Source organism: Oncorhynchus masou, chromosome 15 (genome assembly GCF_036934945.1).
Source record: "Oncorhynchus masou masou isolate Uvic2021 chromosome 15, UVic_Omas_1.1, whole genome shotgun sequence".
NCBI classification, from domain to species: domain Eukaryota; kingdom Metazoa; phylum Chordata; class Actinopteri; order Salmoniformes; family Salmonidae; genus Oncorhynchus; species Oncorhynchus masou.
Window position 1 is genome coordinate 66,954,897 of NC_088226.1, and position 17,577 is coordinate 66,972,473.

General features: G+C 40.8%; 1 protein-coding gene across 1 annotated transcript in view; it reads right to left on the bottom strand.

The window, feature by feature from the left end:
* The window catches only part of map1ab (microtubule-associated protein 1Ab), an 88,839-nt gene extending 72,887 nt beyond the window's left edge, over window positions 1-15,952 (bottom strand). The window contains exons 1-2 of the mRNA XM_064990317.1: window positions 15,676-15,952; window positions 972-1,073 (exon numbers count right to left, since the gene is read on the bottom strand). Of these exons, the coding sequence (XP_064846389.1) occupies window positions 972-1,073; window positions 15,676-15,928 (355 nt within the window). The 5' untranslated portion in view covers window positions 15,929-15,952. The remainder of the gene's footprint in view (window positions 1-971; window positions 1,074-15,675) is intronic.
* Window positions 15,953-17,577: the final 1,625 nt, after the last annotated feature.

Sequence of the window (17,577 nt, forward strand, 5' to 3'; positions counted from 1 at the left end):
GTTATGGGTATGCTTGTAATCGTTAAGGACTAGGGAGTTTTTCAGGATACAAAATAAACAGAATGAAGCCAAGCACAGGCAAAATCCTAGAGGAAAACCTGGTTCAGTCTGCTTTCCAACAGACACTGGGAGATGAATTCACCTTTCAGCAGGACAATAAACTAAAACACAAGACCAATTTTACGCTGGAGTTGATTACCAAGAAGACAGTGAATGTTCCTGAGTGGCCGAGTTACAGTTTTGACTTAAATCTGCTTGAAAATTTATGGCAAGACCTGAAAATGGTTGTCAAGCAATGATCAACAACCAATTTAACAGCGCTTGAAGAATTACAATAATCCATTTTAAATTCAGGCTGTAACACAAACAAAATGTGGAATCATATTACAAAACGTTTAAGGACCACGCCGTGTATGTCATTAAATAGTTATTTAAAAATTAACTTACTGACCTTACAGTCTCAAACCCCAAGCCATCCTAGTATTGTGTTCAACAGATCATTTTTATCTAATAAAGATACATAAGTATGTTAATAATATTATTATTGTGACTTATCAGTAAAGAAATACATCTTCCCCTCAATCCTCATTGGATTTAGTCACCTGACAAGTCTGGATGAGTGAAAGCATTTGAGTAGTGCTAGAAAACATCTCATATGTGTGTGAAGGTGGAAGGACTCTACAGAGTAACTCAACTCACCTTGCATCAGACTACTGTACCTGAAGTAATAAGGGAGACATCATCTTATTTACTCGGACATTAATTCTTGTCTCTAGGTGTTAAGAGCCTGGGTCTGGATCTAAACTCCTATGTCATTGTCTTTGTTTGTTGTGACAAAAAAACATAGGAGTTGGCACGGTAGAACAAACAGAATCTGGGACCAGGCTAGTTCGAAAAAGGGCCCATTATAGTCCAACGTTGTCCTGTGTGTGTGTGTGTGTGAGACGTCACAGGACCCAGGTTTGACTGACCTCTAACCTCTGCGGAGAACTGTGCAGAGTGACGCGTCACAAACAGCTGCAGCTGATGGTCCAGGTCACATGACTTGAGGCTGACGTCCCAGGAGCGGATCCCTGGTATAACAAGAGAGAAGAGGGTAATGTTACATTAAAGGATAAGTTGGCTATTTAAAAACCTTACTGTTAAACTGTAATGCATTGTTTACTTTTCTTTAAACCGCCACTAATAACTTCAATGGACGTGATGAGGGCAACTGTTCAACAGTGGCCCATACTGTACTTAAGTGGCGAGAAACCATTTAAAATTCATTTGTAAAATACTAAACTTCCATTTTAGTATTTCTCATTATCTGCAGATCTTGTACAAGGGCACATGGATAGGAAGTCGGAGCAAGGAAATTGGAAAACAACGTCTTTAAATCTCTATATCTGTATTATTTTAAATATTTCAGTGTGAATTTTTTTTTCCATTTCATGGAAGACTTCATTTCTCCAAGATGTAATTTAACCCCGGTTGACACTGTATGTAATTGGAATTAATAAAAGTTGGTCCAGACAGCTATTATGTTTTCTATAATATGGAGAAAAGCCTGTCTCTGATCCTATTCAACAGGGCCTTTAACTGCAGGAGAAGCTGGTCTCTGATCCTATTCAACAGGGCCTTTAACCAGCAGGAGAAGCCTGTCTCTGATCCTATTCAACAGGGCCTTTAGCAGCAGGAGAAGCCTGTCAGGGCCTTTCCTAAACAGGGCCTTTAGCCGCAGGAGAAGCCTGTCTCTGATCCTATTCAACAGGGCCTTTAACCGCAGGAGAAGCTGTCTGATCCTCTGATCCTATTCAACAGGGCCTTTAACAACAGCAGGAGAAGCCTGTCTCTGATCCTATTCAACAGGGCCTTTAACTGCAGGAGAAGCCTGTCTCTGATCCTATTCAACAGGGCCTTTAACTGCAGGAGAAGCCTGTCTCTGATCCTATTCAACAGGGCCTTTATCCTATTCAACAGGGCCTTTAACTGCAGGAGAAGCCTGTCTCTGATCCTATTCAACAGGGCCTTTAACAGCAGGAGAAGCCTGTCTCTGATCCTATTCAACAGGGCCTTTAACTGAAGCCTGTCTCTGATCCTATTCAACAGGGCCTCTAACTGAAGCCTGTCTGATCCTATTCAACAGGGCCATTAGCCAGGAGAAGCTTCTCTAACCTATTCAGGAGAAGCCTGTCTTCAACAGGGCCATGATCCTATTCAACAGGGCCTTTAACTTCAACAGGGCAGGAGAAGCCTGTCTCTGATCCTATTCAACAGGGCCTTTAACTGCAGGAGAAGCCTGTCTCTGATCCTATTCAACAGGGCCTTTAGCAGCAGGAGAAGCCTGTCTCTGATCCTATTCAACAGGGCCTTTAACTGCAGGAGAAGCCTGTCTCTGATCCTATTCAACAGGGCCTTTAACCGCAGGAGAAGCCTGTCTGATCCTATTCAACAGGGCCTTTAACTGCAGGAGAAGCCTGTCTGATCCTATTCAACAGGGCCTTTAGCATCCTATTCAACAGGGCAACTACAGGAGAAGCCTGTCTCTGATCCTGTTCACTGGTGCCTGATCCTATTCAACAGGGCCTTTAACTGTCTGATCCTATTCAACAGGGCCTTTAACTGGGATGTCTCTGATCCTATTCAACAGGGCCTTTAACATGTCTGAATTCAACAGGGCCTTAACTGTTCCTGATCCTCAACTCCACCCCCTTATCCTCCTATCTCCCCATGCCTCTATAAGAAGAGGATGACTGTACTTTGGTTATTTTGTATTTTTTCCAGCCTCTGTTTTCTTCAGAGAGAGAGAGAGAGAGAGAGAGAGAGAGAGAGAGAGAGAGAGAGAGAGAGAGAGAGAGAGAGAGAGAGAGAGAGAGAGATGTTCCCCGTTGCAGACGAGTACGGTCTATTCTCAGAAATGCTGAGTCACTGATTCTGGTAAAGGCCTCAATGCTCCTTGCTCAAATTGGTATTTTGTGTTTGGACTGACAAAACCCTTCTCAAAGATGTGACAATTGCATCGATCATTATGACAGACAACTTGACATGTCTAAAATGTAATTTCCTGGACACGAGAGAGACAGAGAGAGACAGAGAGAGAGAGAGAGAGAGAGAGAGAGAGAGAGAGAGAGAGAGAGAGAGAGAGAGAGAGAGAGAGACAGAGACAGAGACAGAGACAGAGAGAGAGAGAGAGAGAGAGAGAGAGAGAGGGAGAGACAGAGAGAGACAGAGAGAGACAGAGAGAGAGAGAGAGAGAGAGAGAGAGAGAGAGAGAGAGACAGAGAGAGAGAGAGAGAGAGAGAGAGAGAGACAGAGAGAGAGAGAGAGAGAGAGAGAGAGAGAGAGAGAGACAGAGAGAGAGAGAGAGACAGAGAGAGACAGAGAGAGACAGAGAGAGACAGAGAGAGAGAGAGAGAGAGAGAGAGAGAGAGAGAGAGAGACAGAGAGAGAGAGAGAGAGAGAGAGAGAGAGAGAGAGAGAGAGAGAGAGAGAGAGACAGAGAGAGAGAGAGAGAGAGAGAGAGAGAGAGAGAGAGAGAGAGAGAGAGAGAGAGAGAGACAGAGAGAGAGAGAGACAGAGAGAGAGAGAGAGAGAGAGAGAGAGAGAGAGAGAGAGAGAGACAGAGAGAGAGAGAGAGAGAGAGAGAGAGAGAGAGAGAGAGAGAGAGAGAGAGAGAGAGAGAGAGAGAGAGAGAGAGAGAGAGAGAGAGAGAGAGCAGAGAGAGAGAGAGAGACCGAGAGAGAGAGAGAGAGAGAGAGAGAGAGAGAGAGAGAGAGAGAGAGAGAGAGAGAGAGACAGAGACAGAGAGAGAGAGAGAGAGAGAGAGAGAGAGAGAGAGAGAGAGAGAGAGAGAGAGAGAGAGAGAGAGCAGAGAGAGAGAGATCTCTCAATAGTCGTAGGAAAACTGTGTTCAGGAGAGCTCTCATACCCCCTGCATCCCACTGCTGGCTTGCTTCTGAAGCTAAGCAGGGTTGGTTCAGGATGGGAGACCACATGCTGCTGGAAGTGGTGTTGGAGAGCCAGCAGGAGGCACCATTGAAGAGGTCCGGAAAAGTGGTTGATTATAAACTCATTACAGTAACTAACTTGCTTATAATTTATGTCATACAAACTTATCAGACACCAATTCCCCCAACTAGAAAATTATACTACTAAGTTAGTAATGATCAACTAATTAATACAGTGTATTCGAGAAGTATTCAGACCCCTTCCCCTTTTCCACATTTTGTTACGTAACAGCCTTGTTCTAAAAATGGATTAAATAAAACACGTTCCTCATCAATCTACACACAATACCCAATAATGACAAAGAGAAAACAGGTTATTAGAATTTTTTGCTAATTTATTAAAAATAAAAATGGATTCCTTATTAGCATAAGTATTCAGACCCTTTGCTATGAGACTCAAAAATTGAGCTCAGATGCATCCTGTTTCCATTGATCATCCTTGAGATGTTTCTACAACTTGATGGAAGTCCACCTGTGGTAAATTCAATTGATTGGACATGATTTGGAAAGGCACACACCTGTCTATATAAGGTCCCACAGTTGACAGTGCATGTCAGAGCAAAAGCCAAGCCATGAGGTCAAAGGAATTGACAGGAGACAGGATTGTGTCGAGGCACAGATCTGGGGAAGGGTACCAAAACATTTCTTCTGAGTTCAATGGCCTCCATAATTCTTAAATGGAAGAGAAGAACTGGCCTTGGTCAGGGAGTTGATCAAGAACCCGATGGTTACTCTGACAGAGCTCCAGAGTTCTTCTGTGGAGATGGGAGAACCTTCCAGAAGGACAACTATCTCCGCAGCACTCCCCCATTCAGGCCTTTATGGTAGAGTGCCACTCTTCAGTAAAAGGCACATGACAGGCACATGACAGCCGCTTGGAGTTAGCCAAAGGGCACCTAAAGGACTCTCAGAACATGAGAAACAAGACCTGGCACCATCCCTACGGGGAAGCGTGGTGGTGGCAGCATCATGCTGTGGAGATGTTTTCCAGCGGCAGGGACTGGGAGACTAGTCAGTATCGAGGGAAAGATGAACAGAGCAAAGTACAGAAAGATCCTTGATGAAAATCTGTTCCAGAGCGCTCAGGACCTCAGACTGGCACGAAGGTTCACCTAACCAACAGGACAACGACCCTAAGCATACAGCCAAGACAACACAGGAGTGGCTTCGGGAAAAGTCTCTGACTGTCTTTTTTTGTGTCTTTTTAAAAATGTAATCTTTATTTAACTAGGCAAGTCAGTTAAGAACAAATTCTTATTTACAATGACGGAAGGCAAAAGACTCCTGCGGGGAGGAAAAATGTTTAAATAAAATAAAATATAGGACAAAGGCATCACAACAAGAGAGACACCACAACACTACACAAAGGGACCTAAGACGGGGCTGGGATTAAAATGTTTAAATAAAATAAAATATAGGACAAAGCACATGCATCACAACAAGAGAGACACCACAACACTACACAAAGAGAGACCTAAGATGACAACATAGCATGGCAACAACACAACATGACAAAAACATGATAGCAACACATGGTAACAACATGATAGCAACACAACATGGCAACAACATGATAGCAACACAACATGGCAACAACATGATAGCAACACAACATGACAACAACATGATAGCAACACAACATGGCAACAGCATGATAGCAACACAACATGGCAACAGCATGATAGCAACACAACATGGCAACAGCATGATAGCAACACAACATGGCAACAACATAGCAACACAACATGGCAACAACATGATAGCAACACAACATGGCAACAGCATGATAGCAACACAACATGGCAACAACATGATAGCAACACAACATGGCAACAACATGATAGCAACACAACATGGCAACAGCATGATAGCAACACAACATGGCAACAACATGATAGCAACACAACATGGCAACAACATGATAGCAACACAACATGGCAACAACATGATAGCAACACAACATGGCAACAACATGATAGCAACACAACATGGCAACAACATGATAGCAACAAAACATGGTGTCCATGATTGAGTCAATGAAGAATGGAGACAAAACATGGCAGTGTTTTTTGCAACAACTGCATGAACTAGCAATGTTTGTGCACAACATGGCAACAGATGATAGGCCAACATGAACCCGCAACATCTCTGGAGAGACAAAGTGATAGCAACAACAACATGGCAACAACATGATAGCAACACAACATGATAGCAAATAACATGGCAACAACATGATAGCAACACAACATGGCAACAACAACTGATGATAGCAACACAACATGGTAACAACATGATAGCAACACAACATGGCAACAGCACAAAACACATGTTAATCCATTAACAAATCAAGCAATAATTTCAAAACATGCTCAGTGTCCATGATTGCAGTCTTTGAATGAAGAAATGGAGACAAAATGGGGATTCGGTCCAGTTTGAGTGTTTTTTACACTGACAAGGGGCAATTTTCCATGATGCTGCTCCTCCCGTTTCTCTGTTCTGGCTAAGCTAGTGTGTGAGCTGCAGTGAACTGAAACATCATAAGAGGAGAACATGCCCAGGGATGTTTGTGCTTTGGGGTTTATTAACATGACATTTGCTGGTGTTGTATGTGGAGGATGAGGGTATACGCTGCAGTAGGTATCTCAGATAGGGGTTTCGCCTTAGTGAGGCCTAAGTTACCTTCCTTGAGTGACCCAGACAAAGCCCAGACTTGAACCCGTTTCAACATCTCTGGAGAGACCTGAAAGTAGCTGTGCAGATCGACGTTCACCATCCAACCTGAAAGAGCTTAATGGGATCTGCAGAGAAGAATGTGTTTCGAAACTCCCCAAATACAGGTGTGCCAAGCTTGTTTCGCCTTAACAGATCGGAATGTTTAACAGTCATACCCAAAAATGACTCAAGGCTGTAATTGCTGCCAAAGGTGCTTTAAGTACTGAGTAAAGGGTCTGAATACTTATGTAAATGTGATATTTCTGTTTTATAATTTGTATAAATTTGCAAAAATGTACATCAAAAAATCTGTTTTTGCTTTGTCATTATGGGGTGTTGTGTGTAGATGTGATGAGGGAAAACAAATTTGTTAATCCATTAACAAATCAAGAATGAGGAAGTCTGAAAAAAATAATTTCCGAATGCACTGTCCATGCTTCATACCTCATAATATGTAAAACATACCTCAAACATGTTCCGCATCCATCCATTAAACGTTCCCCAAGTGTTACCAAATGAATAATGCAGGACAAGTTCTGCAGCAGCACCCCTGTAAATCTGTGTGGAGGGTCCCAGTTCTTCCATGGCACACAGTGCCATACAAAAGGTGGTTGAGAAAATCCTGTGAGGAGTCAATGAAGGGTAGATGACATACAAAAATGGGCCTGATTCTAAGGAGATGTTCGCGCTGCATCAAATGTGTCACACCAGATGCTGACTGGAGAAAGATGGGGGAGCCCAAGAGCATTCTCAATTACACTGACAAGGGGCAATTTTCCATGATGCTGTCTGGCATCGGACTGCCTCCCGTCTGCCTCTCTGCCTCTAGTTCTGGCTAAGCTATATGTGTGTGAGCCAGGCTATATATCTTCTCATGACACTTTGTTTTTGTGGAACATGCCTGTAACCTACATCATAAGCTCAGAAACACCTAGAGAACATGTTTCACACGTTTGATATTTCACACCATGTAAACACCTAGTTATTCATACCATGTAAACACCTATATCACCTTGTGCCTGTTTATTAACATGACATTTGCTGTTCACCATGAAACTAGTCTATGTTCAGTGGTGTAGTGGAGGTAAACACCTAGCATATTTCACACCATGTAAACCCCTAGCATATCAATTAATAGGGTTGATGGAAACAGATCGGTAATGTTTCACACCATGTAAACACCTAGCCTTAACAGATCGGAATGTTTTCACACTTAACAGATCGGAAACACCTGTTTTCACACCATGTAAACACCTAGCATATTTCACACCATGTAAACACCTAGCATATTCACATTTCATTCACACCATGTAAACACCTAGCATATTTCACACCATGTAAACAGATAACAGATCGGAATGTTTTCACACCATGTAAACAGATATTTCACACCATGTAATGTTTTCACACCATGTAAACAGATCGGAATGTTTCGCACACCATGTAAACACCTAGATATTTCACACCATGAAACACCTAGTTATTTCACACCATGTAAACACCTAGCATATTTCACACCATGTAAACACCTAGCATATTTCACACCATGTAAACACCTAGATCGGTAAACACCTGCATTTTCACACCATGTAAACACCTAGATATTTCACACCATGTAAACACCTGTTTTCACACCATGTAAACACCTAGCACAACAGATCACACCATGTATGTTTTCAACCATAACAGATATTTCACACCATGTAATGTTTTCACACCATGTAAACAGATATTTCACAACCATGTAAACACCTAGCATTTTCACACCATGTAACAGATCACACCATGTAAACACCTGTTTCATTCACACCATGTAAACACCTAGCATATTTCAAATGTAAACACCTAGCATATTTCACACCATGTTTCACCTAGCATTAACAGATGTAAACACCTGTTTTCACACTGTAAACACCTAGATATTTCACACCATGTAAACACCTAGATATGTTTCACCATGTAAACACCTAGCATATTTCACACCATGTAACAGATCGGTAAACACCTGCATTTTCACACCATGTAAACAGATCACACCATGAAACACCTAGTTTTCACACCATGTAAACACCTTATTTCAACAGATCGGAATGTTTTCACACCATGTAAACACCTAGCATATTTCACACCATGTAAACACCTAGATATTTCATTCACACCATGTAAACACCTAGTTTTCACACCATGTAAACACCTAACATATTTCAGAATGTTTCACACCATGTAAACAGCATATTTCATAATGTTGATCAACTATGTAAACACCTTTCTTCACCTAGCATTTTAGGCACATGTAAACACCTGTATTTCACACATGTAAACACCTGTTCCAAAATGCAATGTCACACCATGAAAACACTGATCTAAAATGTAAACATTTGCACATGTAAACACCTAGATCAGTTTTCACATGGACAGAGGTGGAAACACCTAGATATCTGTTAGAAAACACCATGTAAACACCTAGCATATTTCACAAATGATGCAATTTCAACTATCATGGGTTGCTAGCATTTCATGACTGTAAACACCTAGATAATGCTGTTAGCACCACCATGAAACACCTAGTAAGTTGACACCATGAAAATACCTACAATTTCACACCATGTAAACAATAGAACCAATAGAATTTCAGGAGAATGAGGAAGAATGAGGAAGTCATGTAAACACCTAAAAAAAAACACCTAGCATTGCCACCACGTTTCCATGGTATTTCACACCATGTAAACACCTAGATTTTGGATATTTCACACCATGGCTACTTTAAACACCTAGCATATGTCACACCATGAAACATGCATATTTCATACCATGTAAACACCTAATATTTCAACCATGTAAAACATCCAGGTTTTCAAAAACACCTATTAAGGAACAGGAAAACCATGTAAACACCTAGCATATGGTAATAAACACCTAGATAGACCAAACTGTTTTCACACCATGGTAGACACCATGAAATACTTTCACAAAAACAGCCTAGCATCACACCATTCACCTAGCATATTTCAACCATGTAAACACCTAGTTAACTGTAAACACCTAGCATATTTCACACCATGTAAACCTAGCATATTTCACACCATGTAAACCCTAGCATATTTCACACCATGAAACAGCTGATATTTCATGTTGTGCCACACCATTAATCCGCCCCATGTAAACACCTCATGTTTCAGCATGATAATGCATATTTCACACCATGTAAACACCTAGCAATTTCACCCATGTACACAATTCACCATGTAAACACCTAGAATTTCACCACCATGAAAATGTCCCAGTTCTTCCATGGCCTGCATATTCACACCAGCACCTCATATTTCATTATAAACACCTAGCATATTTCACACCATCACCTATATTTATCCATTAAACACCTAGTTATTTCAGGTAAACATGCACATTTCATTCACACTCTGGATATTTCACATATAAACACCTAGCATATGTCACACCATGTAAACACCTAGCATATTTCACACCATGTAAACACCTAGTATTTCACACCATTAAACACCACAATATCCAGCATATTTCATACCATGTAAACACCTAGCATATTTCACACCATGTAAACACCTAGCATCATTCATGAAACACCTAGCATATTTCACACCATGTAAACATTCAACATGTAAACCCTACAATCAACCATGCCTGATATTTCAGCTCATATGTCAACCATGTAGAACACCTAGCATATTTCATACCATGTAAACACCTAGCATATTTCATGTAAACAAACACTAGCAAATTTCACACCATGGTCACACCAGAAACACCTGCTATTTCACACCATGTAAACCCCTAGCATATTTCACACCATGAAACCCTACACTCACTACCTTTTTTGTAAACCCCTAACACCATGTAAACACCTAGTTAAACACCTACATGACCAAACATTGACGCGATGTAAACACCTAGCATATTTCACACCATTCACCCATCAACCATGTAAACACCTAGCATTTTCAGTGTAAACACCTAGCATATTTCACACCATGTAAACTAGCATGTTTCACACCATGTAAACACCTAGCATATTTCACACCATGGCACCTAGCATATTTCACACCATGTAAACACCTAGTTCCACCATGTCATCCACAAAACACCTGTTTTCATCCATGTAAACACCTAGTTGAGGTCACCTAGCTATTTCTGTGCACACCTAGCCCATGTCACCTAGTTCTTCCACATGTAAACAATCTCGACAAACAATTTCTGTATTATGGAAACACCTAGCTTTGTGCCTGGGGCATTGTCATGCTGAAACCAGGAAAGGACCTTCCCTAGCAAACTGTTGCCACAATGTAGTTGGAACCATGTAAACAGAATGTAAACACCTAGCATTGTAAACACCTCTAAAATGTCATTATATGCTGTATTTCAGTTAAAATAGCATTTTCCCCATCACTGGAATTTCATAAGGAGACCTGGGGACTGAACCATGAAAAACACCCCAGACCATTATTCACACCATGTAAACACCAAACTTTACAGTTGGCACTATGCATTTTCACAGGTAGTGTTTTCCTGGCATCGGACTGCACAGATGGTGAACACCTGATTCATCACACCATGAAACAATGTAAACATGTAAACTAGCATATTTCACACCATGTAAACACCTAGCATATTTCAACACCACCTAGCATATTTCACACATATTTCATGTAAACACCTAGCATATTTCACACCATGTAAACACCTAGCACATTTCATTCACACCATGTAAACACCTAGCATATTTCACACCATGTAAACACCTAGCATATTTCACACCATGTAAACAGCATATTTCACACCATGTAAACACCTAGCATATTTCATTCACACCATGTAAACACCTAGCATATTTCACACCCATGTGTAAACACCTAGCATATTTCACATATTTCACATGTAAACCCCTAGCATATTTCACACCATGTAAACACCTAGCATATTTCACACATGTAAACACCTAGCATATTTCACACCATGTAAACACCTAGCATATTTCACACACATGTAAACACCTAGCATTTTCACACCATTGTAAACACCTAGCATATTTCACACCATGTAAACACCTAGCACATTTCATTCACACCATGTAAACACCTAGCATATTTCACACCATGTAAACACCTAGCATATTTCACACCATGTAAACACCTAGCATATTTCATTCACACCATGTAAACACCTAGCATATTTCACACCATGTAAACACCTAGCACATTTCATTTTCACACCATGTAAACACCTAGCAGTAAACACCTAGCATTTCACACCATGTAAACATAGCATATTTCAACCATGTAAACCCTAGCATATTTCACACCATGTAAACACCTAGCATATTTCACACCATGTAAACACCTAGCATATTTCACACCATGTAAACACCTAGCATATTTCACACCATGTAAACACCTAAACACCTAGCATATTTCACACCATGTAAACACCTAGCATATTTCACACCATGTAAACACCTAGCACATTTCATTCACACCATGTAAACACCTAGCATATTTCACACCATGTAAACACCTAAACACACTAGCATATTTCATACCATGTAAACACCTAGCATATTTCACACCATGTAAACAAACACCTAGCACATTTCATTCACACCATGTAAACACCTAGCATATTTCACACCATGTAAACACCTAAACACCTAGCATATTTCACACCATGTAAACCCCACACCATAGCATATTTCACACCATGTAAACCCCTAGCATATTTCACACCATGTAAACACCTAGCATATTTCATTCACACCATGTAAACACCTAGCATATTTCACACCATGTAAACACCTAGCATATTTCACACCATGTAAACACCTAGCATATTTCACACCATGTAAACACCTAGCATATTTCACACCATGTAAACACCTGTAAACACCTATATTTTCACACCATGTAAACACCTAGCATTCACACCATGTAAACACCTAGCATATTTCACCATGTAAACACCTAGCATATTTCACACCATGTAAACACCTAGCATATTTCATTTCATTCACACCATGTAAACACCTATGTAAACACCTAGCATATTTCACACCATGTAAACACCTAGCATATTTCACACCATGTAAACACCTAGCATATTTCACACCATGTAAACACCTAGCATATTTCACACCATGTAAACACCTAGCATATTTCACACCATGTAAACACATATTTCACACCATGTCACCTAGCATAGCATATTTCACACCATGTAAACACCTAGCATATTTCACACCATGTAAACAAACACCTAGCACATTTCATTCACACCATGTAAACACCTAGCATATTTCACACCATGTAAACACCTAGCATATTTCACACCATGTAAACACCTAGCATATTTCACACCATGTAAACACCTAGCATATTTCACACCATGTAAACAAATATTTCACCCATGTAAACACCTAGCATATTTCACACCATGTAAACACCTAGCATATTTCACACCATGTAAACACCTAGCATATTTCACACCATGTAAACACCTAGCATATTTCACACCATGTAAACACCTAGCATATTTCACACCATGTAAACACCTAGCATATTTCACACCATGTAAACACCTAGCATATTTCATACCATGTAAACACCTAGCATATTTCACACCATGTAAACAAACACCTAAACACCTAGCATATTTCATTCACACCATGTAAACACCTAGCATATTTCACACCATGTAAACACACCCATAGCATATTTCATTCACCATGTAAACACCTAGCATATTTCACACCATGTAAACACCTAGCATATTTCATACCATGTAAACACCTAGCATATTTCACACCATGTAAACAAATATTTCACCTAGCATATTTCACACCATGTAAACAAATATTTCACCCATGCACCTAGCATATTCATTCACACCATGTAAACACCTAGCATATTTCACACCATGTAAACACCTAGCATATTTCACACCATGTAAACACCTAGCATATTTCACACCATGTAAACACCCATAAACACCTAGCATATTTCACACCATGTAAACACCTAGCATATTTCACACCATGTAAACACCTAGCATATTTCACACCATGTAAACACCTAGCATATTTGTAAACACCTAGCATATTTCATGTGTAAACACCTAGCATATTTCACACCATGTAAACACCTAGCATATTTCACACCATGTAAACACCTAGCATATTTCACACCATGTAAACACCTAGCATATTTCACACCATGTAAACACCTAGCATATTTCACACCATGAATATGTTCCAAATGGCATCCTATTGGACCCTGCTCCAAGTAGTGCACTATAAAGGGAATATGGTGCCATGTTGGACATAGGCCATGTGTCAGAAAACACTGGACAACACCCTTCATTTGTACCCAACTATCTATCATCCAGCATGCCTTTTTAGCTCATATTGAAGATTTTTCCATACTGTACGTGCAACAATTGGCATAGCCCTGGGCTACCTTGATACAGAAAGAACATGACAGCTATGGTTTTCAACAAGACAACAGCATTACTGTATTTAACTGAACATCATGTTGAATGCTTTAGTGCAACGGATGACTCATTATTAATGAGCGCAATGTCCCAGGAGTTTGGCACAGTGCATTTGTAACAAGCACAAGCATTTAGTCTACGGATTTTTCACCTTCGTGGTCAACTTAGGCTTCCATATTGTTGTTGTTTTTGTATCACATCATTGCTGAGAATGTGTGCAACTGTTTTCTTCCTGTAGCAGGCCCTCTCATGGTAGGCTACATGTGAGTTATTACAGTCTGGTCTCATAGACTAGACGTAACATAGTAAATGTATACCCGTGATTCTCAAATGAGTATATGTTACGTTGGTATGGTTACATAAGACAGAAGTTTACTTAAGGCAAAAACAAAAGGAGGGTGGGCGTATAACGCGAACATCTATCAACCCAAAGGTTGCAGGTTTGAATCTCATCAGTGACAACTTCAGCATTTTAGATAATTAGAAACTTTGCAACTACTTAGTGTAACGGATGTGAAACGGCTAGCTTAGTTAGCGGTGTGCGCTAAATAGCGTTTCAATCGGCGACGTCACTTGCTCTGAGACCTTGAAGTAGTAGTTCCCCTTGCTCTGCAAGGGCCGCGGCTTTTGTGGAGCGATGGGTAACGGCGCTTCGAGGGTGACTGTTGTTGATGTGTGCAGAGGGTCCCTGGTTCGCGCGAGGGGACGGTTTAAAACTATACTGTTACATTAGCATGTTAGCTAATCTTTCCCCTAACCCTCACCTTTAATCCTAACCCTAACCCCTAGCTAACGTTACGTTAGCCAACTAGGAATACGTAACATATCATATGTTCTGCAAATTCGTAACATATTGGACTAATTGCAAATAGTAACGAAATGGATGATGGACATCCACAAAATAATACATACCATACGAAATGTAACATGTCACACTAAATGGAGTGTCTCAGGATTTATGTACAGAATAACACGAAATGCTCTGAGACCATGTTGGTTAGGATCATGGAAATACATTGTGTAGAAAAAGGCTACATACTATGTTGGAGGTTTTATAAAACAAACATACGTTTTCTGGGAATCCATGAGACTTGCCTGTTTGTGTCCCCAATTGAAAAACTAATAAATGTATAGATTTTTTCATCAAAGAATTACAGAATCCCTTGTAATTATCAAACGAATGTGAAACGTGTAGACAAGGCTCCACAACATTTTCGTTCCACTAAAAAGTGGCGTAGTAGGCTATTCGTTCGTGCAAAACTGCTGATTCAATATGCCTGATGCGTCATTTTTTTCTCATTGGGAAATCGGCCGCACAGTCTTCATATCTTTCAATTGCATCTTATACATTTCAATCCGTTCTATGTTATCATTTTTATAGGTATATATTGGAGGTTATGCATGCTGGTTTTACAGAATTCGTGTGTAACAGTGAGACTCGTTGAAGTTGCCTACTCACCCCGCTCTAAGTGGTCTCTGGCGCGTTGCAGCTGGTGGTCTGTCGCTATCTCTCCGATCACTATGAGCATGTAGTAGTTCCCTTGGCTGAAAGGGGGTCCACGGCACCGCTTCTCTCCAAGGTCCTGAATTCGCTTCTCGGACCCCAGCCGCGAGCTGCTCTCTTCCTCCAGCACTGCCGTGAGCGGACCTCGAGCCGGGATCTCCATGGCAACACCCCAGCGAGCAGACGCCGGGGACGGTTCTATCGCCATGACAACTTCCACAAGCACGGAGTGTGCGGCGGAAAGGTTGGAGGAGGGCTCGCAGGGCTATTAGAACGTTCACTTTTGGAGCCATTTACTTCCATTTGATTGGCCGAAAGGCCCATGTAGCAGGATGATGTCACATATTGAGCTATCGGGCAAGTCCAAAGGGTAGGACCTTGATTTTGGAAGCGGTGAGCCCCCCCCTAAATGTATGATTAGCTTGAAATCTTAAAAGGTAAATTGTAAATACCAAAATACCAATGGGCTGACTTCTGCAGCATCTCAAAGTTTATTTTCAGTAGCTTACAGCCTATTCTGAGAACAACACACACACACACACAGATCAAATAACATTTTAGCAGTTTGTCAGTGTGTTTGTGTTAGCCTCTGCCCAAATTGGCAGATTAAGGTAACAGTGTGTTACCAGTCTAATTCCAAAGCCATGGTAAACTGCTGATTCCCCTTCTGAAATTTGCACATTCTTCAGACAGTTTGGCGATGCCAGTCTGAGTGACGGAAAAAAAAAACGCAACAGAGGGAGGATCTCTGTGGCAGCAAGCTACTCGTATACGCTGTTTTATTTATATATATAATGAAACACAGATCGCTGTTATATCTTTTCCTATCTATCTATCTATCTATCTATCTATCTATATATATATATATATATATTTATATATATATATATATATATATATATATATTATTAATAATATGATATCATATATGTACTGTATATTCACGTCGCCAAATCACTGTTTAAAACACACTGTTTTGCAATGAAAATCTACAGTAGCCTCAACAGCACTCTGTAGGATAGCAACATGGTGTAGCCGGAGGTCAGATAGCTTCCGTCCTCCTTTGGGTACATTGACTTCAATACAAAACTTAGGAGGATCATGGTTCTCAGCCCCTTCCATAGACTTACACAGTAATTTTGACAACTTCTGGAGGACGTCCTCCAACTTATCAGAGCTCTTGCACCATGAACTGACATGTTGTCCACCCAATCAAAGGATCATACGCTACAGCTAGCTAGCACTGCAGTGCATAAAATGTGGTGAGTAGTTGACTCAGAGAAAAATATCATAGTTGAACAGTTTTGAACAAAATAATTTCTTACAAAATCAGGAGAATCAGCAGAGTGAGAGACCTGTCTATTTTTTCACCACTTTCACTTACTTAGCTAGCTAATGCACCTAGCTAATTTAGCTGACTCAAATACCCGGCTCAAACAGAAAGGAATGCTATTTATGTTAGCTAGCTGGCTATGGCTATCCAAAACTGGAACTCATCCAAGTCATGGTAAGCTTTCAATTCTATGATTTTTTTCCACCGGTGCCCGGCATTTTAACTGCTAAACTGCTTGCTGTACACTGTACTTCATGATTGTAGCGGCTTTACTAACGTTTTAGTCCTAGTAGCTATGTTAATGATGTAGACTCTGTGTAGTGGTTAGCTCCGAGACAGGATGGTGTCGAGGCACAGATCTGGGGAAGGGTACATTTCTGTCTCCAAGAACACAGTGGCCTCCATCATTATTAAATGGAAGAAGTTTGGAACCACCAAGACTCTTCCTAGAGCTGGCCGCCCAGCTAAAATCTGAGCAATCGGGGAAGAATGACCTTGGTCAGGGAGGGGACCAAATGTATTTA